A 27275-nucleotide genomic window follows, 5' to 3' on the forward strand; every position below is an offset into this window, starting at 1 on the left:
GCTTGCAGTGAGCCGAGATCGCCCCACTGCACTCCAGCCTGAGTGAGAGCAAGACTCCATCTCATTAAAAAAAAAAAAAAAAAAAAGTGAATAAAGGTCAGGCGTGGTGGCTCACGCCTGTAATCCCAGTACTTTGGGAGGCCAAAGGGGGTGGATCACTTTAGGTCAGGAGTTTGAGACCAGCCTGGCCAACATGGTGAAACCCTGTCTCTACCAAAAATACAAAAAATTAGCCGGGCATGGTGGCGGTCGCCTGTGATCCCAGCTACTTGGGAAGTTGAGGCACAAGAATTGCTTGAACCCAGGAGGTGGAGGTTGCAGTGAGCCGAGATCACACCACTGCATTCCAGTCTGGGCGACAGAGAGAGACTCCATCTGAAAAGAAAAGCGAATAAAGTGATAATGGTAATAATAATAATAGCTAACACTTATGGAGTGCTTATCCTAAAGCATTCTGTTCAAAGTTCTAAACGTGATAACATTAAATTTGTACAATAATCTTTTTAGGAAGATGTTATCCTAATTTGCATATGAAGAAACTGAGACACAGAGAAGGTAAGTAACTGTCATAAGGTATCATGACTGGTAGGTGGCAGAGCTAAAACTCTGCTATTTTCATCTTATTTTATTGATTTATAACACAGCCTAAGTAATACAAACAATATGCTTAATACAACTACTCACATTCTCAAGGCAAGTCCTCCAGACTTCACTTCCAACCAGTCTGCAATCCCCAAACACCTTTTACATAGAAATTCTTAGTCACCACTGGTCCCGCATTACGTGGGGTCAGGAGTTTGAGACCAGCCTGGCCAACATGGTGAAACCCCATCTAAAAATACAAAAATTAGCTCGGCGTGGTGGCGCGCACTTGTAGCCCCAGCTATAGGGGAGGCTGAGGCAGGAGAATTGCTTGAACCCATGAGGCAGAGGTTGCAGTGAGCCGAGATCGCACCACTGCACTTAAGCCTGGGCGACAGAGCGGGACTCCGTCTCAAAAAAAAAAAAAAAAAAAAAAAAAAAAGGAAAAAAAATGCCTTCAGTCATTGACAAATGTGGGAGTGGAGGTGGTGGAATGGCAAAGTTTCTCCTTGGTTGAAAGCCACTGATCCAAACCATTTCATTTTACAAATGATGAAGCTGAGGTCCAAAGAGATGAAGTAACTTGTTTAAGCTAGTTAGCAAAGCCAAGATTAGAATCCAGGTCGTTTAAGCTAGTTAGCAAAGCCAAGATTAGAATCCAGGTCATTCACGCAATATCCTTTTATTCCTATAATGTACAAGGCATGATATGGAACCCAGGGAAAGTCACGGCAGTCCTTGTCCTCACAGTCTGGTAGGGGAGAGAATCTATTGCACAGATATCTCTGTCTCCACGAAGTTGACAAGCCATAAAGAGCTCCTCAGGCAGTAAGGTGTAGAGAAAGAGAATATGGTCCAGCGTTCTGAATTCCGGATCTGCCACTTTTTTGCTGCAGGATTTGACTAAGGTTCAGTTTCATCATCAATGAAATGGAGATCATGGTATCTACCTATATTACCAGTTTGAAATGCGTCTGTGGATGCATTGTGCAAACCCTAAAGCTCTTACAAACATCGGATATTAGTACTAACTTCATTAGGAATGTGAGTTATGTCAGAGTAAAAGCTCTCAGAGCTGGGGTGAACTATAGACGGGTGGCTTCATTCCTCGACCTTCCAATTCGAGATCTTTTTCCTTCTGCGGGAGGGGAAGCAGGCAAATAGCCTGCCTCTCACAGAGTGCCCATTCCCTCCCCGGAACCAAGGTGCTCAGGCGGGTAAACTCAGGATACAACACTGTACAACTAGTCCCACAGGCAGGAGCCACTCCCTGGCTCTCGGGTCTCTCAAGCCCCGCCTGCTCCAAGCTACGGCCCCACCCAAAAAGGAGACTGACCCCGCCCCCTCTGCGCTGGCCGGCACTCCTGCCGCGCGGAGACTCCAGGACAGTCCCAGGCCCGTGCCGGAGATTCCCGAGCTTCCCCGATCGCTTCCCAGCCTCCCTCGGGCAGCTAGCGAGGAGGCGACGGAGATTGCCGAGAAGGGCTGGCCCCGCCCCTCCGCAGGCCGCCACCGCCCCCCTAGCCGTAGCCTCCCGCGCGGGCTGGAGTCCTACATCCCGGTCCCTCCCTCCTTCTTTCTCTCTCCCCGCCTTCCCGGTGCTGCCACAGTGGCGGGTCGGAGGATCCCGGCCAGTCAGCTCGTTCCTGCCTCGCGCCCCTCCTCCCCCCAAATAAACAGCCCTCCCTACGCCTTGGGAGCCCGGACCGCCCCCTTCCTCCCTCGGCCGGCGTGTTGTGAGGGAGAGTGTGAGCCAGCGCGGCCGGCGGGCGAGCTCCGGGAGTGCGAGAGGCGGGGCGGCGCGGCGGGCCGGGCCGGGTGTCGCGTGTGCGTGCGGGGGTGCGAGTGAGTGCCCGTCGCGACCCGCCAGTGGCCCCGCGCCGACAACCCGGCGGGCGGGCGGGCGAGCGAGCGAGCGGCCAGGCGAGGAGCTGCGGGCGCGAGCCGCGGAGGGGCGCGGAGTCCGCGCGCTCGCGCGCACGCACGCACGCACGCGGGGGGCGGGGGCAGGCGCGCGCCCGCCTGTCGCGACAGTCGGGGCCGAGGTCCAGGGGGAGGTGGCCTGTCGCGGGTCGCCCGGCTCCCGGAGGCGAGGGGGGCGCGGGCGGATGGCGGAGGGCGCCCAGCCGCAGCAGCCGCCTCAGCTCGGGCCCGGCGCCGCTGCCCGGGGCATGAAGCGGGAGTCGGAGCTGGAGCTGCCGGTGCCCGGAGCGGGAGGAGACGGAGCCGATCCCGGCCTGAGCAAGCGGCCGCGCACTGAAGAGGCGGCGGCCGACGGTGGCGGCGGGATGCAGGTGACCGCGCGGGACGGGGCGCCCAGTTATTGCGGGGGAGAGGGGGAGTGGCGTGAGGGGCGACCCCGGGCTCCCCGGCTTGGAGAGAGGGAGGGCCTCCGGGGGTCCTGGGTTGGAGGTGGGATGGGGGACCAGTCGGGGCCTGGTTGGAAGGTGGGGCGAGCTCGGGCTAGGAATGAAGGTTGCAGGACTGATCCTGGTGTGCCCGAGAGGGTCCTGATTCCTGAGGGGCGAGGAGGCACGACGAGTGGATAGGTTTTGGGGGGAAATTGAACGTGGTTGAGATGGATTCCATTTCTTCAAATCCTTCCTTAGTGCCCTGGGGTGGAGTGGAAGCTGGGAAATCCTGGGTTCTCTGGACGGAGTCGAGGAAGAGGGGATCTCGTGGGAAACCTCCCAAGAAGAGGGAGTACCTTTTGGCAGCCCTGGGCACACGCTGGGATGGGGAAGAGAAGTGGCATTTCAAGGAGAGGAGTGAAAAGCAAGAAAACTCCTCGAGAGAGCCCCGAGGGGATGTGGCTGAGATTGTGGGTTAAAACACACAGAGAGTGTGAGAAGTACAGGGAGTTTGGTAATGTTGTGGGGACACGGTGGTGCTCAGTCTCATTAACTTTGTGGAGCATACTAATGAGTCTGAAGGGAGACACCAGACATGTCCCTCCTGTTCTTTGCCAATTGCATTCTACATCTCCAGGACACAAAATAGCTCTTTAATGTCCTGGGCTATTAAAAAAAAAAATTTATAGGGCTATTAGAAGACTGGATTCTCAATTCTGGATTCAAAGATAAAGGTGGTTAATTTGGGTAGGGAATGGGAAAGGTATTGATGATGTCAGTTGACTTCATAGTTTTGAGGAAGACCTTGAAACCTTTGTAGGTTTTAGGGTTTGGTCTCTGCCCAGAAAATACTGCTATGAAATGGTGAGTCTCACCTATCAGCAATTGTGCAGACATGTGCCTAGTTCTCTCAGAGTGATAGGATGTTAGAGGAATGAGGAGGACTAGACATCTTTTCCAGGGGCTCTTAACCTGGACAGACTAGGAAGATTCTTACTTATAAAAGGTGATGTGCACTTTTTGGTGGCGGAGAGTCAATGATTTTCATCTTTGTTTTTTTTGGAGGGGATTCGAGTCCCAGCTTGTTTTAACCACCTTATTTTATAGATGGGGAATCAGAAGTCCAGAGAAGATGAGTGACTTGGGTAAGGCCACCTAGTTAGCTGATAGTAAAACTAGAACCAGAAGCCTAGTCTTCTAATTCCTATTCCTGTGCTGTCTCCATTACACCACTCTTGGAAATCTCTGCAGTGCTAAAAGACTTCCTGTGCTCTGCTCCCTGCTTTTCAAGCCTCTGCCTGACTTCCTGTGTTAGGGACGGAGCTGTACTTAAGCCTAGCGTATTTGTTGTGTGCTTCTTGGTCTCCTTTGCAGAGTTTACCCTGTTACTTGTGTTGATTTAGGTAAAGTGACCCTCTTGGTGTTTATTTTTGAATTCTTTTGTTTTGTTTGCCTGCTTTTATTTTCCATTAGAACTCTGTCAGGTAGAGGGATTGTGAGAAGTAAAAGCTCAGGGCCATGGAAAAAAAGACAGGAATATGGGAGACTGCAGGTGAGGTGAGCTAATATTGGATGGTAAGGAGGGAAGACTGGATATAGGTGCTGGTGAGCAGGTTCTACTTTGTGTGTGTGTGTGTATGTCTGTATGTATTCATTTATCATTTCTGTAAATCATAGTTAATAGTGAGACCCCCATTCCTTTCCCTCATTTACTCCTGGGGCCTATTATCTGCTGGTTGCCTTCAAATTGGCTAAAGATAGTGATATTTGGAAATGGAGCAATGTGTAGGGACTTCACAGGGGTGTGCAGAGGAAAGAGTGGTTAGGTCCTTGGGGGTACAAATTGGCAGCTGAGAACTATCCCTCTGAGAATCCTTTTTTCACTCTGTGTATTTGTGGATGTTCTTTGTTTATTTTCTTTCTATACATTTTTTTTTTTTTTTTTTTTTTTTTTTTTTGCCCAGGCTGGAGTGCAATGGCACGGTCTCAGCTCACTGCAACCTCCACCTCCACCTCTGGGTTCAAGCGATTCTCCTGCCTCTGCTTTCTGAGTAGATGGGATTACAGGCATGTGCCACCATGCCCAGCTAATTTTTCGTAATTTTAGTAGAGGGGGAGTTTCACCAGGTTGGCCAGGCTGTTCTCGAACTCCTGACCTCAGGTGGTCCACCCACCTCAGCCTCCCAAAATGTTGGGATTACAGGCGTGAGCCACCACACCCAGCCTTCTATACATTTTCGTTGTTGTAGGTCCATTCCCCTATGTCATACAGGTATTCAGATCATCACTGATTTAGGTCCTGCCTTCAACTAGCTGAGTGCCTGCAGAAATCTTTCATTTTGGGGCCTCTGTTTTCCTTAGCTATAAAATAAAGTATGTCTACAAGATGATTTCCCTCGTGATCTGTCCGCCTTGGCTTCCCAAAGTGCTGGGATTATAGGTGTGAGCCACCACACCCGGCCGGTTTCTAAGTTACCTTCTAAAAGATATAAGTGCAGTTCACTGTCCTTAAGGTGCATGCAATCTATGTGGGGAGACAAATGGGTGAAAAGTTTTTTTAAAGAAGTGTGAGAGTATTACATTAATATACTTAATGTTTATTCATTGAACTAACATTTATTGAGCAGCTGCTACATCCCAGGCACTGTTTTAACCCTGAGATACAATAGTGAACAACAATGAAAAACCCTTGCTGTCATGGAACTAATATTGAATGGGAAGAGACATCTAATAAATCAACATCTATAATTGTATGGTGATAAGGGCTAAAAGAAAAATAAAGCAGGGAAAGGGAGAGATGGGAAGGGAGAGAATGCAGATGGTTACGGAAGGGCTTTCTGATAGATGGCCTATGAGTGAAGTGAGGGAATGGACCATTCAGATGTTTTTGGAAAGAGGGTTCAGGTAGAGGAGGTGAGGGTGCAGAGGCATTGAGAAAGAAGACTGCTTGGTTTGAGAACAGGAAACCAATGTATTAATAGCTGGAACAGAGTGAGCAGGGGCAGATAGTCTTAGGAGATGATATCAGCGGTTTAGAAGTATCTATAGACCCTATGTAATACACACTTTAAAAATCTTAGCTGGGCGCAGTGGCTCACGTCTATAATCCCAGCACTTTGGGAGGCTGAGGTGGGCGGATTGCCTGAGGTCAGGAGTTCAATACCAGCCTGGCCAACATAGTGAAACCCCTGTCTACTAAAAATACAAAAAATCAGCCAGGCGTGATGGCATGCGCCTGTAATCCTAGCTGCTAGGGAGCCTGAGGCAGGGGAATCACTTGAACCCGGAAGTGGAGGTTGCAGTGAGCCGAGGTCCCGCCATTGCGTTCCAGCCTGGGCAACAAGAGCGAAACACTGTCTCAAAAAAAAAAAAAAAAAATCTTATTGTAGCCAGTGTTTTGGGTATGTGGGCTTGCCTTAAAGTACATGTTTTTTGTTTTTTGTTTTTTTTTGAGGTGGAGTCTCACTGTTGCCCAGGCTGGAGTGCAGTGGTGCGATCTCAGCTCGCTGCAACCTCTGCCTCCTGGGTTCAAGCAATTCTCGTGCCTCAGCCTCCTGAGTAGCTGGAACTACAGGCATGCGCCACCACATCCTGCTAATTTTTGTATTTATAGTAGAGATGAGATTTCACCATGTTGGCCAGGCTGGTCTCGAACTCCTGACCTCAGGTGATCCGCCTGCCTTGGCCTCCCAAAGTGCTGAGATTACAGGCATGAGCCACTGCGGCTGGCCTGTTTTCTTAACACGTTTTCTAGCTCCTTCTGTGAAGCTTTCCCTGACAGCTTAGTTTGCACCATTCAGATCCTACTCTTGCCTACTGGTATATTGATGCTTAGTTGTGCATCATCTTTTATTGTCCCTTAATTGTTTTATTATTCTTGTTTCACTGCTAAGATTGTAAGCTTCTAAAGGATAGGAACTATATTTCCTTTGTATGTATCCTTCGTAATACCTAACAGTTTTGGGTACTTGGTAAGCGCTCAATGCCTGTTAAATTGAAATTGAAATTTACCTTTTACAGATAGTTAAGGGTTAAGAAAAAATTACGAAATTCCGGAGTAAGGGTATCATCACAGAATTTTCCAGGCACTTTGGATTCACCCCTTTTTATAGAATAAGTTCACTTACTGGAATCATTCCCAAGGCTACTTACTAAATGGAGCTGTAGTGCTAAGCATTAGGTTCCAAAGTTGAATCTTGTTAAGTTGTATCACTAAGCTTTGCAGTAAATCATCACTTACCAAAATGGAGTTTAGGAAACTCCAGAGAGTCTGTGATGCTTTTATTACAGGCTGGGCAAGGTGGCTCACGTCTGTAATCCCAGCACTTTGGGAGGCCAAGGCGGGTGGATCATGAGGTCAGGAGATCGAGACCACCCTGGCTAACACAGTGAAACCCTGTCTCTACTAAAAATACAAGAAAGTAGCCAGGCGTGGTGGCAGATGCCTGTAGTCCCAGCTACTCGGGAGGCTGAGGCAGGAGAGTGGCGTGAACCCGGGAGCGGAGCTTGCAGTGAGGCGAGATCCGGCCACTGCACTCCAGCCTGGATGACAGAGCAAGACTCCGTCTCAAAAAAAAAAAAAAAAAAAAAAAAAAAAAGCGGAAACTTTTATTATAATCCTTAGGCTCAGAAGGAACCCTATGAGAGAGAGAGGAAGGGTCGGTGCTTTCAAAGGCAGTATACAGAAACTTGATGTAGGTGGAAGAGGAGTCGATGCAGCCCTGGAAAGAGTATGGAAATAGAGAAACCTGAGTAGGAGAGAAGTGACAAACTCAACTGGAAAGTTGATGTACAGTTCGAGAAATGTAGTTAGAGCACTTGGAAATACTGTAACTCAAACTTGGTGGGAAGTTAAATGAGTTACTTGTAGGGCTATTAGAGATTCATTTCACTTTAAGTCTGATATGTATGAAATTTAGGCCCTATAAAACATACTGGGGAATGAATTCTTTTGGTCAGCTTTTCTTTTTTTTTTTTTTTTTTTTTTTTTTGAGACGGAGTCTCACTTCGTCGCCCAGGCTGGAGTGCAGTGGCGCAATCTCGGCTCACTGCAAGCTGCGCCTCCCGGGTTCACGCCATTCTCCTGCCTCAGCCTCCTGAGTAGCTGGGACTACAGGCGCCCACCACTGCGCCCGGCTAATTTTTTCTATTTTTAGTAGAGACAGGGTTTCACCATGGTCTCGATCTCCTGACCTTGTGAGCCGCCCGCCTCGGCCTCCCAAAGTGCTGGGATTACAGGCGTGAGCCACCGCGCCCGGCTTGGTCAGCTTTTCTAGTGAACAATTTGATTCACAAAAATTTTATTTTTGTGCAGTTTTCTAAGAGTTCAGCTGCTGTATAAGGTAAGATATACCTTACTACTTATAGCTTTCAGCAGAATTCTTTATGTCAGTGAAATGTTGATATGGTATAATTATTATATGGCCGAGTAACTGCTTCTCACCATAGAGTCATAAATCCAGTTTAGCCAAGTAGGTTCAGCAGTTATTCCTATTAGCAGCTTATTCTAGTGGTAAGATGACTTTCTTTCAGGTTTCAGGGAAGGGGTTCCAGATAGCCTGAAGTTGCTTTGTAGATGCTGTATTTATTGAAGTAGTTTATCTTCCCATTTGCTTATTTATGGGCTTGTTTCCTCATAAGTGGATGTCTCTTTGTACCCTCATTTGGGTATTTGGTGCTGCAACTAAGCATGGTGCTACCATTTGAGAAGAGTTATAAAAATATTGTGCTTTTTTTTTTTTCTTACAAGTAATTTAATGAACAATATTTCACTGAAATTACTGAATTTTTCATCTCTCCCTGTCCTAGTCTCCTTAGACTGCCACAGCAAAATACTATAGACTGGGTGGCTTAAACAACAGACATTTATTTCTCACAGTTTTGGAGGCTGGGAAGTCCAAGATCAAGGTGCCAGCAGATTTCGTGTCTGGTGATGACCCACCTCCTGGCTTGTGGATAGCTACCTTCTTGCTGTGTACTCACATGGCCTTTCCTCAGTGTGTGCTCTTGGGGAGAGAGAGTCAGTGGTCTCTTCCCCTTCTTATAAGGGTGCTCCTTTATTATACAGTTCCCACCCTCATGACCCAATCTAAAGCTAATTCTGGAGGTCCTACCTCCAAATACTGTTACACTGGAGTTAGGGCTTCAACATAGAAAATTTGGAGGGACACAGACATTAAGCCTATAATACTACCAAAGTGGTAAATATTGTAGCTGGAGAAACTGAGGCACAGTCATGTAAAAATTGTTCCTTTTTCCCCCATGTCTCACAAGGAAGTCTGCAAATGTAAAACTGGAAATGTATTTGAGAAGGAGAAAGTCAGATCTGAAATCAGAGTAGAATTATTCTTCGGGGTGACTCAAGAGATTAGCCTGAGTTGAATTTGTCTCCCAACTGCCTCCCATTTTCTAGCTACTCTGTCATTTTTTTTTTTCACTATCACACTGACATGTGAACACAACAGAAGCTAACTAGAAATTTAACTTTCATTTTGCTATAAAGCAGACTGGTGCAGACAGGCCTCAAGATTACAGGACTGCTGAGAAAGAAATTGAGTTATACTACTTTGTATAAACAAGAATGTTGCTAGTGAATCTCTAGTTTAACATCTCTCCGGCCTTCAGTTTGATGTCAGGCTTTAATAATTTGTAGAAAAAGACAGTCATTTTAGTAAGCAGATTTCTTTCAATTTTTGTTGATATACATTTGTAAAGCATACTAAACATCTTTATTCTGGGGCGAATGTGCACTTCCTTCAAAGACAGGAGGGAAGAACCACAGACATGATTGGAAGGAAATGGCAGTAATTGGAGCATGAGCAGACAGATGGAGTGAGGGATGGTGAGTGCATTTGGTGTTTTAGGTGGCCCCTAGGAGTATTGAGTTTCCTATTCTTCTCCTCTACGACCCCAATACAAGCAGGCAGCTTCCAAGGCTAAGGTTTCATTATCTAATCCATCACAGATCAGCTTGAATAAACCCATTGGCTGATGCTGATCTGGTTAGGAAAGTAGCGCAAAGCTGCTTGAGCCAGGATTGGGACAAATCGGATCAGAACTGCCATGTGAATCCTGGACGCATTTCTGTAATTTGGGTGGGCAAAGTAGTTCGGGAAGTCATTTACTCAAGAGAGTGAGCAGTCAGCCATGAGTTTTTTCAAATCTTGTCTTAGGGGCTCTGAGGGGAAAGTATGTGGAGGATTTGATACATTTCTCTGGAGGATAGCCAGATTGCTTTGATTATTTGAGTTTGAACACTTTTTGGTCAGTAATGCTCAGAAGTGACTTTTTTTTATAACATTTGGAGATTCCAGTTGTGATCGTTTAATTGTGAGTGATCCCTTAATCTGAGACTGTAAGATTTATGTCCCTTCTCTGTTTTAATTTTTTTTATTTTTTATTATACTTTAAGTTCTAGGATACATGTGCACAATGTGCAGGTTTGTTACATATGTATACATGTGCCATATTGGTGTGCTGCACCTGTTAACTTGTCATTTACATTAGATATATCTCCTAATGCTATTCCTCCCCCAACCCCACAACAAGCCCCTGTGTGTGATGTTCCCCACCCTGTGTCCAAGTGTTCTCATTGTTCAATTCCCACCTATAAGTGAGAACATGTGGTGTTTGTGTTTTCGTCCTTGTGATAGTTTGCTCAGAAAGATAGTTTCCAGCTTCATCCATGTCCCTACAAAGGACATGAACTCATCCTTTTTTATGGCTGCATAGTATTCCATGGTGTATATGTGCCATATTTTCTTAATCCAGTCTATCATTGATGGACATTTGGGTTGGTTCCAAGTCTTTACTATTGTCAGTAGTGCCACAGTAAACATACGTGTGCATATGTCTTTATAGCAGCATGATTTATAATCCTTTGGGTGTATACCCAGTAATGGGATGGCTGGGTCAAATAGTATTTCTAGTTCTAGATACTTGAGGAATCGCCACACTGTCTTCTACAATGGTTGAACTAGTTTACAGTCCCACTAACAGTGTAAAAGTGTACCTATTTCTCCACATCCTCTCCAGCACCTGTTGTTTCCAGACTTTTTAATGATTGCCATTCTAACTGGTGTGAGATGGTATCTCATTGTGGTTTTGATTTGCATTTCTCTGATGGCCAGTGATGATGAGCATTTTTTCATGTGTCTGTTGGCTACATAGATGTCTTCTTTTGAGAAATGTCTGTTCGTATCCTTTGCCCACTTTTTGATAGGGTTGTTTGATTTTTTCTTGCAACTTTAAGTTCTTTGTAGATTCTGGATATTAGCCCTTTGTCAGATGGGTAGATTATAAAAATTTTCTCCCATTCTGTAGGTTGCCTGTTCACTCTGATGGTAGTTTCTTTTGCTGTGCAGAAGCTCTTTAGTTTAATTAGATCCCATTTGTCTATTTTGACTTTTGTTGCCATTGCTTTTGGTGTTTTAGTCATGAAGTCTTTGACCATGCCTATGTACTGAATGGTATTGCCTAGGTTTTCTTCTAGGGTTTTTATGGTTTTAGATCTAACATTTAAGTCTTTAATCCATCTTGAATTAATTTTTGTGTAAGGTGTAAGAAAGGGATCCAGTTTCAGCTTTCTACATATGGCTAGCCAGTTTTCCCAGCACCATTTATTAAATAGGGAATCCTTTCCCTATTTTTTGTTTTTGTCAGGTTTGTCAAAGATCAGATGGTTGTAGATGTGTGGTGTTATTTCTGAGGGCTCTGTTCTGTTCCATTGGTCTATATCTCTGTTTTGGTACCAGTACCATGCTGTTTTGGTTACTGTAGCCTTGTAGTATAGTTTGAAGTCAGGTAGCATGATGCCTTTAGCTTTGTTCTTTTGGCTTAGGATTATCTTGGCAATGCGGGCTCTTTTTTGGTTCCATGTGAACTTTACAGTAGTTTTTTCCAATTCTGTGAAGAAAGTCATTGGTAGCTTGATGGGGATGGCTTTGAATCTATAAATCACCTTGGGCAGTATGGCCATTTTCATGATATTGATTCTTCCTATCCATGAATCTCTTCTCTGTTTTTAACGGTGAGATATTTTTATTACCAATCTTAATATGTAATCATATTTGTTATACATATATATTTGAAATATGGTGTAGTAAGGAAGCACCATTTAGAGCTTCTTATATTCGGATTCAAATCCTGGCTTCTCCATTTACCAAGTGAATGAGCTATTCAGCATCTCTGAGCTCCTGCTCCCACATCTGTGAACTGGGAGAATTAACATATACTCTTATAAACTCTAACATATACTCTTAAAGTGCCTATCAAGGAACCCAGCACTACATGTTTATTTCTTGCTTTCCTTATATCCTGCTATGCAGCACTAACTTCCTGCTTACTGTTTAATCTGCATGGAGTGGCTAACGTGCTTCTGATTGATTAAGTGCCAGAGTTGGGAACTACTAGAGATGAGCAGTGTGTTAAAGGGGAAACCTCATTTGCTCATCATCCAGGGTGGAGGAGCGGAATGAACCTGGTCATTGTGGTCTCTCTTGTCAGAGGAAGGGGAGACAGTTCTTTGCTAAGGAGTAAAAGGACCACTGCTGGTATCACAGTGTCTGCAGTGGGGACATGGATTTCCTAGAACCCGTGGGATCTCTGCTAGGAGGGTGGGTGACAGATTCACTGGCTGTCTTAGTGGTACATAGAATGCAGGAACAGTGAAAATATTGTGTTTCAAATTTCATAAGTTTTGTTAAATATGTTGGTTCAAAAGTGGCACTTTTTGTTGTCATTTTGTCTATGGAAATTGAGCTGGGATGCGTTTGTGTTGTCTCTTGTGGTCCCTTTTCAGTTTCTTCAAACCCGCTCTCCAGACTGCTGACACAGTGATCTATCTAAAAGAGCCAATCTGGCCAGGTGCGATGGCTCACGCCTGTAATCCCAGCACTTTGGGAGGCCCAGGTGGGCAGATGACTTGAGGTCAGAAGTTCGAGACCAGCCTGGCCAACATGGTGAAACCCCCATCTCTACTAAAAATACAAAAATTAGCTGGGCATGGTGGCGCATGCTGTAATCCTAGCAATTTGGGAGGCTGAGGCAGGAGAATTGTTTGAACCCAGGAGGTGGAGGTTGCAGTGAGCAGAGATCGCACCAAGGCACTTCAGCCTGGATTACAGAGTGAGACTCTGTCTCAGAAATAAAATAAAAGAGCCAATTTGTTACTTCTCACTTAAAATCTTTTGAAAGCTTGTGTTTGATTTTAGGATTGTCTATTATCTTGTTTGGCCTGACTTCTGTGTAACTTTCAAGCTCTGTCTCTTTCTACACTCTACCTCCAAGTCCATGTCCAGTAGCTTATGGTTTTCTGAGCATATGGTGCCACCCAGCTAATGAATACCTCTGTGCTTTTGTTCCTTTTCCTTCTACCCAAAGTTCCTGTTTCATCTCTTCTACCCCCACATTTGTAAGGCTCAATCTTTAATAATGAGTTTGGATATTGATTCCTCCTGGATGCCTTTTGTGACTATTCCCATGTCTCCCACACTCCTGCACTCCTGCTGTCTTCCAAGACATCATGTCTATAGCTCTGTTAAAGGACTTTTTAGATTAATACTTGATTGAATGTCTGCCCCACCACGCTTACCCGGACTGTGAGATCCTTAGGAGTCTGTAGGATTTAGCACCATGCCTGGGCCCAAGTAGTCAAGAAGTTGTCCATTTTTGTTAAATTGAACTTTGTCTTCCTGCTTCTCAGTTGGGGTCTGCAGATGGCTTTAATTGTTTATCCAGATTTTCCCTGGGGGGTCTGGCGGTTGGTCTGCTTTCCATCCCCTGTGAAGACGGCATGTTGTGTGATATGTGGATGTTACCTGATCTTTTCATTGATATCAGGGTTAAAGGTGAGAGGGGTCTCTGAAAACAGAAGCTGGGGTAGAATTTAACTGCTGAATGTGTTGGGTAGGCATGGCAACCTGATATTTAGTTTCCTGTGTTCAGATATTAATTGAGTGCACGTGTGTATGTGTAAAAAGCTCCTTTGTGATAGTGTGGTTAAGGAGAAAAGAGGAACCACACAAGTGAGAGGGGCAATTAGAGCCAACCTGTTCCAGTTCACTGGAGCAGGCTGTTGATTTACCTTTTTACAGTGCTGCTGCAGGATTCTGGAGTGTAGCAGTTCACATGCATTACCACCATTTGGGGTGAGAACTATTGGATCAACTGGAGGCCTTAACCTTTCCCTTCTCAACCAGTGAATTTCGTCAGATACTATAGCTTTATTTTTTATTTTTTTTTTGAGATGGAGTTTTTGCTCTTGGCACCCGGGCTGGAGTGCAGTGGCATGATCTCGGCTCACTGCAACCTCCACCTCCCGGGTTCAAACGATTCTCCTGCTTCAGCCTCCCTAGTAGCTGGAATTACAGGCACCCGCCACCAAGCCCAGCTAATTTTTGTGTTTTTAGTAGAGATAGGGTTTCACCATGTTGGCCAGGCTGGTCTCGAACTCCTGATCTCATGATCCGCCTGCCTCGGCTTCCAAAGTGTTGGGATTACAGGCGTGAGCCACGTGCCTGGCACTATAGCTTGTTTTTATGGATCTGGGGAAAATACCAAGCGGAGACCCTTCACAATACATGGTATTTTTCACATCACTCGTATTGGATATGTTTGAAAATAAGGAAGTTTGATATTGTTTCTTTAAATCTCAGCTTTGGCGAGAGATTCATAGAAGTATTTTATAAGAATTCTCTCTGGCTGTTGTTCTCCCCTCCCACTTCACTTTCAGCTTCTGATTTGGGGTCCTGTATAATCCTTGCCTGTTCCAGCCAGTTTAGTAGGGGCCTCTTTAGCTGCAAATGATTATACTTCATAGTGCCTCTGGCCTTTTCTGGTCTCAGTGAATAAAGAGAATTCTGAGAAGGGAATGAGAGAGAGCAGCCTGTAATATATCACTTCCTTCTGATGAGTCCTGCACTTACGTGGCATCTAGAAATTTCTGCCAAAAATTCAAGGCACAGGACACATGATAAATACCACTTATGAAGTAGATGACATTCTTGATTTGTCAAATGATAATGATTGAATAACTGCTTAAAAACCTGTTTTCCCAAGGGTGGAAAACAGCCTTTGAGGTTTAGACTTCCACATGGGTGTGTTCAACCATAAGATGTGGGTTTTCTCAGGGACTTAGGTCCCCAGATAACACCTTGGTATGTGGGATTTTTCCCATATATAGGCTGGTTCCTTGGTTTCTCCTTTGTTGAAGAAGAGAGATTTTGCACAGGGTATTGGATATTTTATTCCAGGCATGTGGTTTTTGAGGAGGCATACTGTTTATGTATTTATTTATTTTTTCTGGCTGCATTGATTTTGCCAGATTCTAATTGGAAATACCACAAGCAAAGTGTGATTTATCATGAGGGATGGGTGGTGTGGCCATGGAACTCTCCTAGCTCTGGGGATTGGGGTGGAGGCAGAAGCTACGTGAGTAAAACTAGAGGAACTACAGACAGGGCGTAGTTCTGGGGAGACTGGGGGTGTCTGAATGTGGCCTGCAGCAATTGCTTGAGTTGGAATACTTTTGGACAGAGGCTTATAGGAATTTTTTTCAATTGCTTTTTTTTTTTTTTTAAATGAGCTTTTTCCCGTACAAATTGGCAGTTGTTTGAAGGAGTGGGCCTTAATTTTTGCCAGCCAGAGTGATTTTCAAAGCAGATCTATATGGATTTCACTTAGGGGTTACTTTCAGGGGTATGTGGCTTGTTCTGAGACAGGAGGATGTTGGTTCCATTTTCCTGGAAGTTGTTGGGACTCCTGGATGGCCCTGCTCTATTTGTCTTGGGCCATTAGGCAAGTGGAAAAGCAACTGCATAGTTAGCCCTGTTGCGTGGAGTTTAGTTTCATAATTCATCCTCTTGGGGATTTTTATACAGTCACACTTTCAGCCTAGTTTGTTTTCTCCTTTTTTCTTTCTTTTCCTTCTTCAGTTCAGTGGTCCACAAAAATTCTTGGGAGGGTGGGTAATAATTTTGGGTAAAAGGCAGGAATTGTAGATCTGTTTTTAGCCACCTACCGCCATTAAATTTCTCCTTATTCAGCTTCTCCTTCACCTGCAAAAGCATCTGCAAATGAGGTTGCTGTCCCCTAATCAGACTGGCTTGTCCCCTAATCAGTCTGAATATGTGGCTTTGACAGCTTTCACCTGCTGTTTCTTAGTTTCTAGGGGGTAAGATAGTAGGAATGTGTGATTTCAAAGTGAAAACTGGCAAAATTGAAGGATGTTTTGTGGTGGCTCCCAGCATCCACAAAGCTTAACTCATTGGTTTGCTCCTCATATACAAGCTTCCAGGAACATGGTCACTGTTAGTGGCTGGCACAGTGGGTTTGAGGACTTTGTTGGAACTTCTGGAAGTCTCCCCTTTGGCAAAGCTTACAGGGAGTTGGTAGTACTTGTCCTGAAAGTCTGACCCTGGTCTTATGCTATGCACACCTCGTTTAAAAGAATGCAGTGTACTGCTATATAGCTATTGCTTAAGCAGTTCGTTTCATATATGTCTGTATTTGTTATATACTTAAGATTTTACTATATGTTTTGTGTTATATTTGAACTAGAAGTCCTAGTCTCATTCGTGGTTCTTATTAAGCTGATAATAAATTGGCAAATTTTGATATCATCCAAGACTTTGAGGTAATGCTAGTCATACTCAAAAGGTCTGTATTTGGATTTATACACTAATTTTTCTGTTAGCTAGCTCTTCTCCATTCCCAGCTGCTGTTTTTTACTCATTATAGACATCTTCTGTCCCTCTACTTTGTTAAAAATCTTTAGCTGCTTGTTGTGATACTGAATAAATCTTTTTGCAGCAGCATTTTAGCTCTGAGCTGGCTATGTTTTACAGTGTTGGAGATCAGTTGGTTAACTTTGGCATTTCCTACCTTCAGACTTAAGCATTAAAGTGTGCTAAGTGCATGTAGTAGCCCTTCAGAGAGACGCTTATCAGGGACTCCGAGTTATTTTTGTCAGCTGTATAAAAATGCTATGATTAATAGATAACCCATATCCGTGTGTGCATGCACAATTTTCCTTTTTGCTTACTCTGCATTTCTCTCTCTAGGAGTAGTTTGAAATAAGTGTTACTCTATAGGCTTTGCTTTTCAATCCTGGGAAGCCTATTTTAAGAATCCCTTATTTGACTTTCTTGATTTTGGTGTAGGTATCATTTACCCCTTTTGGATTTTAGCTTTACTAAGTAATTTTTGCAGTGTTAGAGACAAGTAGTAAATGCTTTGGTTTAACAGTATCCCAGCGCTTAAAGAAACCTAAAAAAATTGACTGATCCAGCGTTCTGTTTTAAGTTAGGAAATTATTTAATTCTAGTATCCCAAGCTGTATTGTATTGATTGCTGTTTAAGAAATAATACTAGGTGTCATTCTGCCCATGCCCCAGCCTCCCACCAAAAAAAGTTAAATAACTTTGGACATTAGAATTAAACACATTAAAAAAAAATCTATCACACTACACTTTTCATAAGCAGATGTTGTGATGCTGAGCTATTGTGTAGCATTTTCCAAACCAGGATTTACGCGCAGGATCCCTACCTGTAAGTTACTTCCTAACTCTAAATTCATAAATGTATCCGTAGTGAAATGTCTTCCTCTCATTTCTGCTTCCTATCTGTCCCTATTCCCTTTACCAAACAAGTAACCACTGTTACTAATTTGTGCGTTATCCCTCCTCCTCTCTTTTTGACACAAACACTAGCAAACTCTCTGTATTTTTTGCTCCTTGCTTTTTTCAATTTACTGTATCAGAGGCTAATTTTTCAAACGTAATAGGGTCTATTAAAGTTTTCATTAGTGGTTTTTCTGTCTCTCTCTCTCTCTCAGTGTGTGTGTGTGTGTGTGTGTGTGTGTGTGTGTGTGTGTGATGCTTAGTGAAGGTTTTACCACTCTGAGATTATAAAGAAAATAGAATGACCTTGCAGACAGACAAACCTGAGGTGGTGTACCAGCATTTCCACTTCACAGCTGTGGGATCATGGTTAAGTGACTTAACCTATGTAAATCTCAGCTTTCTTTGTAAAATACGTTATAGGATTAGTGTAAGAATTAAAAAGAGATACTGTATGTAATGTGTTTAGTTCAGGGCCTGACATGTAGTAGGTATTCTATTATGTAATAGCCATTTTTATCATTATTACTCAGTCCTATTTTCTTATTCTTGTCCTCAAATGCTTTTGGAATTCTTCCTTCAAGGCAGGAACAATCTTTCTTTTAGAGGGTCTAACTCTGTCACCCAGGCTAGAATACAGTGATGCTATCATAGCTCACTGCAACCTTGAACTCCTAGGCTCAAGCGGTCCTCTACTTCAGCCTGCCGAGTAGCTGAGACCATAGGCATGTGCCACCATGCCCAGCTAAGGAAAAATCTCAACTTTTGTAGCCTTGTGCCCAGGATATAATATAATAAGAACTGAGTAGACTGGGCTCAGTGGTTCACGCCTGTAATCCCAGCATTTTGGGAGGCCGAGGCGGGCAAATCACAAGGTCAGGAGTTCGAGACCAGCCTGGCCAACAGGATGAAACCTCGTCTCTACTAAAGATAAAATTAGCTGGGCATAGTGGCGGGCACCTGTAATCCCAGCTATTTGGGCGGCTGAGGCAGAAGAATCGCTTGAATTCGGGAGGCGGAGGTTGCAGTGAGCCAAGATCGTGCCACTGCACTCCAGTCCAGGTGACAGAGCGAGACTCTGTCTCAAAACAACAACAACAGCAGCAAAAGAACTGATGTTTGTTGAAAAAGATAGATCAGCCCTTATGTGATCTATTTTTTTAAATCTTAATAATTTGTGTTGTTTTTTCTATAGTCACCCTCCAGATTTGAAGCATGGTGACTAAAATTGCATGTAATACTCAACAATTACATTTATGTTATTATTATTATTTTTTTTATTTTTTATTTTTTTGAGACAGAGTCTTGCTCTGTCGCCAGGGCTGGAGTGCAGTGGCCGGGTCTCAGCTCACTGCAAGCTCCGCCTCCCAGGTTTACGCCATTCTCCTGCCTCAGCCTCCCGTGTAGCTGGGACTACAGGCGCCCGCCACCTCGCCCAGCTAGTTTTTTGTACTTTTTTTTTTTTTTTTTTTTAGTAGAGACGGGGTTTCACCGTGTTAGCCAGGATGGTCTCGATCTCCTGACCTCGTGATCCACCCGTCTCGGCCTCCCAAAGTGCTGGGATTACAGGCTTGAGCGACCGCGCCCGGCCGTTATTATTATTTTTAAGAGATATTCTCAGTCAGTCACTCAGGCTGGAATGCAGTGGTGGAATCAGAGCTCACTGCAGCCTTGAACTCCTCAAGCGATTCTCCCCCCTCCGCCTTCCAAGTAGCTGCACCCAGCTTCTGTGTTATGTTTTACAGTTTATAAAATGCTTTTGTGCAGGCTCTTATTTATTCTCTTCAACAACCCTGAAAGATAGTTGATGATTCTTCCCATGTTTCAGCTGAAAATATACCTCTCTAAGCCTCAAGACTAGCAAGTGGCAAAGCTGATGCTTTTACCCAGATCTTGTGGCTCTTTATCCAGTGCCGTTTCATGGCCCTTAAGACTGAAAGGGTATGACTGATGAGGAATGGAGTGAAAGGAATTTCATTGGTTTGGCATGCCATATATTTGATATTGAAAACATTTTACCTGTTACCTGACAGCTGATTCACGTAGAACTGGGATAATTGGTTGTGGTATGCATGATAGTTTGTTGTTGTTTTTTGGCTTTTTTTTCATCTCAGAGTTATTCCATCTCTAATTTTGTTGATTGAACAATAGATCAACAACAGATCAATCAGTGGATTGATAATGGTGGGTAGTATAAAATCATCCGAGCTGAAGGCATCTAGAAATTATCTGTAACAGCCCTCTGCTTTAGTCATGGAAAATAGTCAGTATACTCATTTTTATGGACAACATATCTTAGGCTCAGAGAGAGAATGTGACAGCAAACAATAAACTCAGACTTTGCCTGTAAGGCTCAGTAGAACCTTTCATTTCTTAGTCTTTTTATTTCTTGGTGCGATTTTTCTGAGAGTTTCTTGTATGGAGTGTTTTCTTCTTCCTTTTACATTTTCTTAATGCATATATATTCACATGGTTAATGATTCAAAATATGCAAAAGGTAGAAGAGTCAAAAATCTCCCCCTCTCCTAGCTGCCTATTTTATCTTTTTGGAAGTAACTAGTATTGTTAGTTATCTGGGTATCCTTCCAGAGATAGTGCCTACATAATATTTATTTTTAAAATTCCATTGACAGCATTAGTATGCATACTATTCTGCACTTTGCTTTGCTTTTCTATTTGGAAATTATTTCATATCAGTTTGTAGATTTTTTTTTTTTTTTTTTTTTCTATTTGTTAGCTTTCTGGACTTAAGATTCTTCTGGTCTACTGAGAGAACCATGTCCAAATGTCCCTGGTAAAGATGACTGATTAGTGCAGGACCTCATATAGTATGATTCTGCATTTTAATGGAATTGTGAAATCCCAGGATCGGAGACCTAATCTACATTTCTGTTCTTTCACATGAATACCCTACAGATACCTGATGGTGCTACCTTTTGGAGATGTCTGAGTGAAAGGTGTCCTCGTCTCTCCATGTGCCCCAGTCAGCTGCCCCTGGTCTTTTTCGCACTGGTAGGGCACATTGTGGGTCAGCTATCGTATATGTCATTGAATTAGTAATTATATTCAAGATCTGCCGTGAGTCATTGCACATGGAATCTAACTGCAGTGTGAGTTTTATTCATGATGACATCTTGTATACCAGATGTTTCCCAGATGCCTAGGTTTATCCTGATTGAGTGTCACTGTTGTCAGGATGCTGTTCAGTGAACCAAGTTTTGTGCTGAATTGTGAGAAAGGAAGGTTTAGTTTCTAATAGGTGTTCCCGTCTCAGCAGCCATAATTGCCACTGGCTACCCTTAACCCCTGTATCTATGGAAAGCCCCAGAATTGAGTGAATGCTCTTCTTCCCTAGGATATGGGCTCTCCATGACTGAGACTTGATGGGAAGTAAGTAAATTTGGCTCAACCAATAGAGAATATAAACACACACGTGTGTGTGTGTATATACTGAACAGTAATTGGATTCTGATTTAGATATAGAATTAATGATATCAAGCTTAGGTTTGACTCTAGCACAGTTAATCTTTAGAGACTTCTACATTTAAAGATACAAAATAAAATGTGCTTTTCAGAGTTGGCTTCTGCCATAGCCTTTTTTCTCCATGAGAATATTACGGAAGAGGTGGTATTCTAGCTGTTTAGAGAATGAGGATGAGGCCAGTGGGGTTGTCTCTCACTCTCTAGGTGAATGTCGACCTCTACTCAGTTCCAATCTCACCGTACAGTCTTTGTGGTCCCAAGGCTCTGCAGTAGGTGAGTTAGGCCTGCTCAGTCTCTGTGGCCCAAGTCACACAGGTTGGTGTTCCTTCCCTAAGTAGTGAATGGAAGCAGGCAGGGCACCAGATGCTGTGTTGTTTCCCCTATTGCGTTTTCCTTCACACCCGGTGTAAGGTTTCCAGGCATTTGTGCAACCTGATAGCAGAAAGCGCCTGTCCTAGCAGTTGAGAGATGGGTTGGCAGGTGGCTCAGGTTACTCCATGTCCCTGATAAGAGTCATCGATCTGGGCTGGTGGCTGCTGAGGGGTGGGAACTATACTGCCTCCGTTCTACCCAGCAGGAATGATGTGGGTCTCAGTAGTGTTTCGGGACTCTGAGAAGGTACCCAAGGCAATTTGAGAAGTCTGGCCAGCATGTCTAGGGCAGCAGCACACAGTGAGATATAGATTTTACCTTAGAAGAGATGGGTTTTAGGAAATGGTGGCACACAGGAGTGGAAGAAGTACCAGCATAGGAAAGGTGAAGTGTCGACCCGAGGAGTGGAAATGGTATTTTCGTCTTCCACCTGGTAACCTAAAACCCAGTTGCACAGTGACTTAAATTTGCAGAGGATATGTATATAGATTATTTTAATACACTGTGATAATTGCTTGGATGGAAATATTCGCAGAGTATATGTGAAAGTGTAGTGGCAGGTGGCTCTGTGGTAACAGATACTCTGTGAATACCTCTGTCCGAGCAGTTACCACACTGTATTAAAATATTTGGTTAAGAGGATCCTTTCTGTCTGGGCACAGTAGCTCATGCCTGTAATCCCAGCACTTCGGGAGGCCAAGGCGGTGGGTCACTGGAGCCCAAGAGTTTGAGACTAGCCTGGGGAACATGGTGAAACTCCGCCTTTACAAAAAAAAAAAACCCAAAAACCGAAAAACAAAACTTAGTCGGGCATGATGGTGTGTGCCTGTAGTCCCAGCTACTCGGTAGACTGAGGTGGGAGGACCTCTTGAGCCCAGGAGGCAGATGCTGCAGTGAGCCATGATTGCACCACTGTACTCCAGGCTGGGCAACAGAGCGAAACCCTGTCTCAAAAAAAAGGAAGGCCCTTTCTGATACCAGAAATTCTGTCTCTAATCTTACTTAGCTGTGTGTCATTTGGGCAAGTTACTTAGCTCCTCTGTGCTTCAGTTTTTTATTTGTAAAATGGAGATAATAAATGAGGCTTGTATTAAATAAGTCATTACAGTTTTATGTGTTATCTGTTGTTATGGTGGTTGTTATAGCACAAAGCACCGGCGCCAGAGACCATGGCAAATACATATGACTAGAGGGCTGCAGAGTTCAGTATTTATTGTATTCGCTGAAAGACTTTTAGTATTAACTATGCTGGGTACCATACAGAAGCAAATGCATGAGATATTAACTGTGTGACTGTGTAAAATATATGATGAGAGTCAATTTTTTTTGAAGCTGTGTAAAAAGAATATTGATGTGAGAAGTTTCAGTATCCTATGGCAGTTTCAGAGAGGGAATCTTCCTTCCTTCCTTTGGGAGGCCCTTCAGCTTTCTTGGCATTTTGAAGATAGAGTGTATACTTTACTTTAAGGTAGGACAATACTTAACTATTTCAGACAGGTATGAATCTTTCCTTTTTTTTTTTTTTTTTTTTTTCAACTTTGAGACAGTGTCTCACTCTGGCCCAGGCTGGAGTGCAGTGGTGCAATCTCACTGCAACCTGCCCCTCCTAGGTTCAAGTGATTCTCATGCCTCAGCCTCCCGAGTAGCTGGGATTGCAGGTGTGTGCCAGCATGCCCAGTTATTTTTTTCTATTTTTAGTAGAGATGGGTTTTCACTGTGTTGGCCAGGCTGGTCTTGAACTCCTAGCCTCAAGTGATCCACCTACTTCGGGCTCCCAAAGTGCTGGGATTAAAAGCATGAGCCACTGCTCTTGGCCCCTATTTTTTGTTAAACATCTAGGAGAAACCATTTTAGATCAGAATCAATCTATTCATCCATCCTTTTTTCCTTCTCTCTCTTCCTTTTTCTCTAAAAGGGAAAAAGTGCTAACATTTTAAACACTCTCGTTATTTATATTAAATGTAATCCTCTCTTATTGTGCAACAGCCCTTCCCCTTCTCCTTTTGCTTGGAGGCAAAATTTGATTTAACAAAATTTGAATGTTTACCACATGTTAAACATTGCTAAATGCTGGGGTTAGTTACAGAGTTAATGGAATGTTCTTATGAAGCTTGAGTTTTGGGGGGAGGTTTATGGAACAACTGTAAAATTAGAATAAAAATTTTGATAACACAATGGTTTGATAAGGGTGTGAGTAGAGAAATAGGGACTCATATTGCTGTGGTGGTGAAAAGTCACATAACTTCCATGAAGAAGTATTTATCAATGTCTATTAAAATGTACAATGCACATATTCTTTGACTCAACAGTTCCACTTCTAGGAATTTATCCTACAGATATTCTTGCATCTGTGTGTAAGAATATACATTGTAGCATTATTTGAAGTAGCAGAAGGTTGAAGAAACAAAAATGCTCTTTGACAGAAAATCTGCGAAATAAAATAAGGTAGATTCTTGATGAGAAAAAAAAAGGTACATTCATACAGTGGAATATCATGCAGCCATTGACAATTAGGCAGCTCTGTATGAACACAGAACACTCTCTAAATACATCAGGTGTGAAAATCAAAGTACAGAAGAGTGTATAGTTTGCTACTATTTGTATAAAGTAAAAAAGTATCCATGTGTACATAGACCGTCTGCCAGGAAACACAGCACTCCCCAGCGGTTGCCGCCGCCTCCTCAGAGCATTGAGAGACAGAGGAATAAAGGTATAGGTGAAGATTTAATTTTTATTGTATATAAAAAATCATACCAACAAAATTTGTTAATTGTATACCTTTTATGCCTTTTGAATTTTGTATTACATGCATGTATTGTTTTAAAAATAAAATAATTTATTAAAATTACAGAGGGATAGGTACTGTGTAAACATAGGGTTTATGGTCCCTAAACTTGCTAATTTTCATAGAAATGAGTCAAGTTAGGTGTTGGAGCAAAAGTATGCCAATTCTGCTTACCACAAATAAAAAATAGTACTTGTGTGGTGGCACATGGTCATTTTGTCATTTTGATTTTGTGTATGACATTGTTTATTGTATGTAGGATATTCCAGTACTTATATTTATTTATTATATATTTATATTATATACGGTTATGTATTTGTATATTAGCTATGTCTTCTTACATTTTTTATTTACTGAAAGTGCTGATATGAAGGGATAGATGAATGAAGAGATGATTAAAAATGGAAAGTACATTAGAAATGGTGAATGTCTATGCAAGATAAATCATTCAGCAATACAATTATAAAGGGTCAAGTGCAAATCATAAAGTGGATTGAGAAGAAGCAAAATGAGTAAGAATCACTACCATAAACCTCTCCCTTTTTCTTAAGAAACATCCCTTCGCTAGACATGCATCCATGGGTAACTTGGATTTTTTCACCTTGGAATTTTATGAATAAATGGACTTAGGAGCAGCCTCTCATTCTGGAACCTAACTTGGTGGTGGATAGAGGAGTGTCTGTACCAAGACAGGATGAGTAGTGCTTCTATGGGAGCATAATGGAGGAATTGAGGGATTCTTATCCGGCTGGGGTGGGATGGACATTCAGACAACATTCTGCAGAAGCTGTTGCTGCATATTGAGTGGACGAGCAGGGCAGGTTATTCTAGACAAAAGAAACAGCATGCACACGGACAAGATATGAGAGGAACTGCAACTGGGTCAGTGAAGTTGGGGTGGAGGGCATGTGGGCAAGGGATTTGCCCAAAGTGTCTTTGGTAGTTAGTTCATCTGCACACTGCTATTCTCTTGCAATCATGTAGGACCGTTGTTCACCAAGCTGGCTGGACACTGGTGATTAGATTCTCCTACCACTTCAGAAACATATCCTTGTAAGGGTAGATGGTGTAGTGTAGTCTTTGTTCATTAAGGAGAAAAAGAGCAAAAAAGAACAAAGAAAATCTGTATTTGGTTATGTTGTATATATGTAGTTGTGCTGACTTCCAGCAGACTATCTTACTTTCTTTTTCTCATCTGTCTGCATCCTTCAAGAAACTTTCCCTCTGTTTGGAACCACAGGCTGAGTGCTGCATGGAAACAACTTGAATCTTATGTTCTGTTTAATTATATTTGAATCTACATGAAGCACTTTCTACCATGCGGGCATGCATTTTGCTCTTCATAGCATGGAATGCTGTGACAATGTTGTTTTGTCCATTAGAGGCTTTCAAAAATTTTTATCAACATTTAAGTGCTTAATTTCTACAGTATACCAGGGCTGGCAGCAGGTAGGCAGGTGATTTTTTTTCACATATCCTATATATTTGCACATTTTGTTTGCTCATTCTGTCGATTAAGGAGAGAATTTCTCCTTTGAAGCTGAAATGTTTTATGCTTTGAATCCACTCAAAGACAAATTATTCTGGAAAGCTTGAACTAAACCTGGTCAGATGCTTCTGAGTTATGAGAGAGGGATTGAAATAAACTTTTTCAGCTAAAAATAATTTTGCTCACAAGTTACCAAAAATGGCTGACTAGAAATGCTTTTAAGATACTTGTCTAAGCTACCATAAGCTAAAGGTCAAGAAAAAAGTTTAGAACACGTTATGAGAAATGATTGGCTCTGTTTCGCTAAAGCTTTTGCCAAACCTTTTATTCCGTAGTTACCGCATGAGACAAAAGCTGGTGAAAGTGGTATGCCTTAGATTCAGTGGGGACCTGGAGATTCTTTCAGTGGAATACATATGCTGCCTTTCTCTTCTGACAATGAACATGTACCTGTGGAAGGCACTAGGGTTAGGTGAAAATGGGACACTTAATTCTAAAGTTGTTATATAGTTGCCTATGCCAGTTAATTACTTAAAGCCCTTATTTTCTGTTGTGGAGCAATTTTTGCTCTCAGAATATTTGTCAGTCCCCACAAAGTGCCAAGTGACGGGTCTTTTGCATGTGGAATTGCCATCGGTGTTCTGTCATTTTGTTTAGATACTTCTTTGCATCTCATTGAATTGCAGAATTAAGAATTGCTCACTTTTATGGGCAGCACGTTTTTGCAGTATAGTCATTATCGTTGGAGTTTATATTTTATGCTTCCTTCTAGACCCTCAGTATGCTTTCACGATTATCCAGAGGATTCCTTTGCAGCAGCCGTGTATGCCACTGATTGGTGGTGGTAGCCTTGAGAAACTAGAGGCTTGTTGACTTTCCTTAAGGTTGCTTAGTATTGTAGAATAAAATCTTGAATTAGAATGAAATTCAGCGAGAGCTGTTTTTCCCCGTAAACATCATTCCTTAGAATACAGCCAGTATTAAGCCAGGATGTGTTTTCTGCCTAGATTTAACACATATTTATGGAGCATCTAATGTGTATGAGGTTATGAGAAGAGAAGTTGAATGAGCTTATGTTAGAGGAACTCAACCTTTCTTCAGTTAGAGAATGGGAGTCTGCAGGTAGAGGTGGTGTTGACACTTCGAGGAGAGTGAGAAGTTTTAGAAGTAGCTGCTATTCCTGTGTAATAAGGTTTCATCAAGAGGTGGGATGAAAGGGTTGCTCAGTCTCAGTAAGTGCCAGCTGGGATTGAGTTGGTCATGATGGTTTCTTAACTTTTTTTTTTTTGAGACGGAGTTTTGCTCTTGTCACCCAGGCTGGAGTTCAGTAGCATGATCTTGGCTCACTGCAACCTCCGCCACCCGTGTTCAAATGATTCTCCTGCCTCAGCCTCCCAAGTAGCTGGGATTACAGGTGCCTGCCACCATGCCTGGCTAATTTTTATATTTTTAGTAGAGACGGGGTTTCACCATGTTGGCCAGGCTGGTCTCAAACTCCTGGCCTCAGGTGATCCACCCGCCTTGGCCTCCCAAAGTGCTGGGATTATAGGCGTGAGCCACCTTGCCCGGGTGTTTCTTTACTTTATCAGACAGTA

General features: G+C 43.1%; 1 protein-coding gene across 12 annotated transcripts in view; it reads left to right on the top strand.

The window, feature by feature from the left end:
* The first annotated feature begins 2207 nt into the window (after positions 1-2207).
* The window catches only part of RBFOX2 (RNA binding fox-1 homolog 2), a 295689-nt gene continuing 270621 nt past the window's right edge, over positions 2208-27275 (top strand). For 2 of the 12 annotated variants that reach the window (XM_073006750.1, XM_007975639.3), the window contains exon 1: positions 2209-2876. In XM_073006750.1, coding sequence (XP_072862851.1) covers positions 2691-2876 — 186 coding nt within the window. In that variant the 5' untranslated portion in view covers positions 2209-2690. Of the gene's footprint in view, positions 2877-20437; positions 20564-27275 lie in introns of those variants that run through there. The other 10 variants (XM_007975623.3, XM_073006746.1, XM_007975619.3 and 7 more) reach the window with 8 other exon arrangements.

This window comes from Chlorocebus sabaeus, chromosome 19 (assembly GCF_047675955.1).
Source record: "Chlorocebus sabaeus isolate Y175 chromosome 19, mChlSab1.0.hap1, whole genome shotgun sequence".
Classification (NCBI taxonomy): Eukaryota; Metazoa; Chordata; class Mammalia; order Primates; family Cercopithecidae; genus Chlorocebus; species Chlorocebus sabaeus.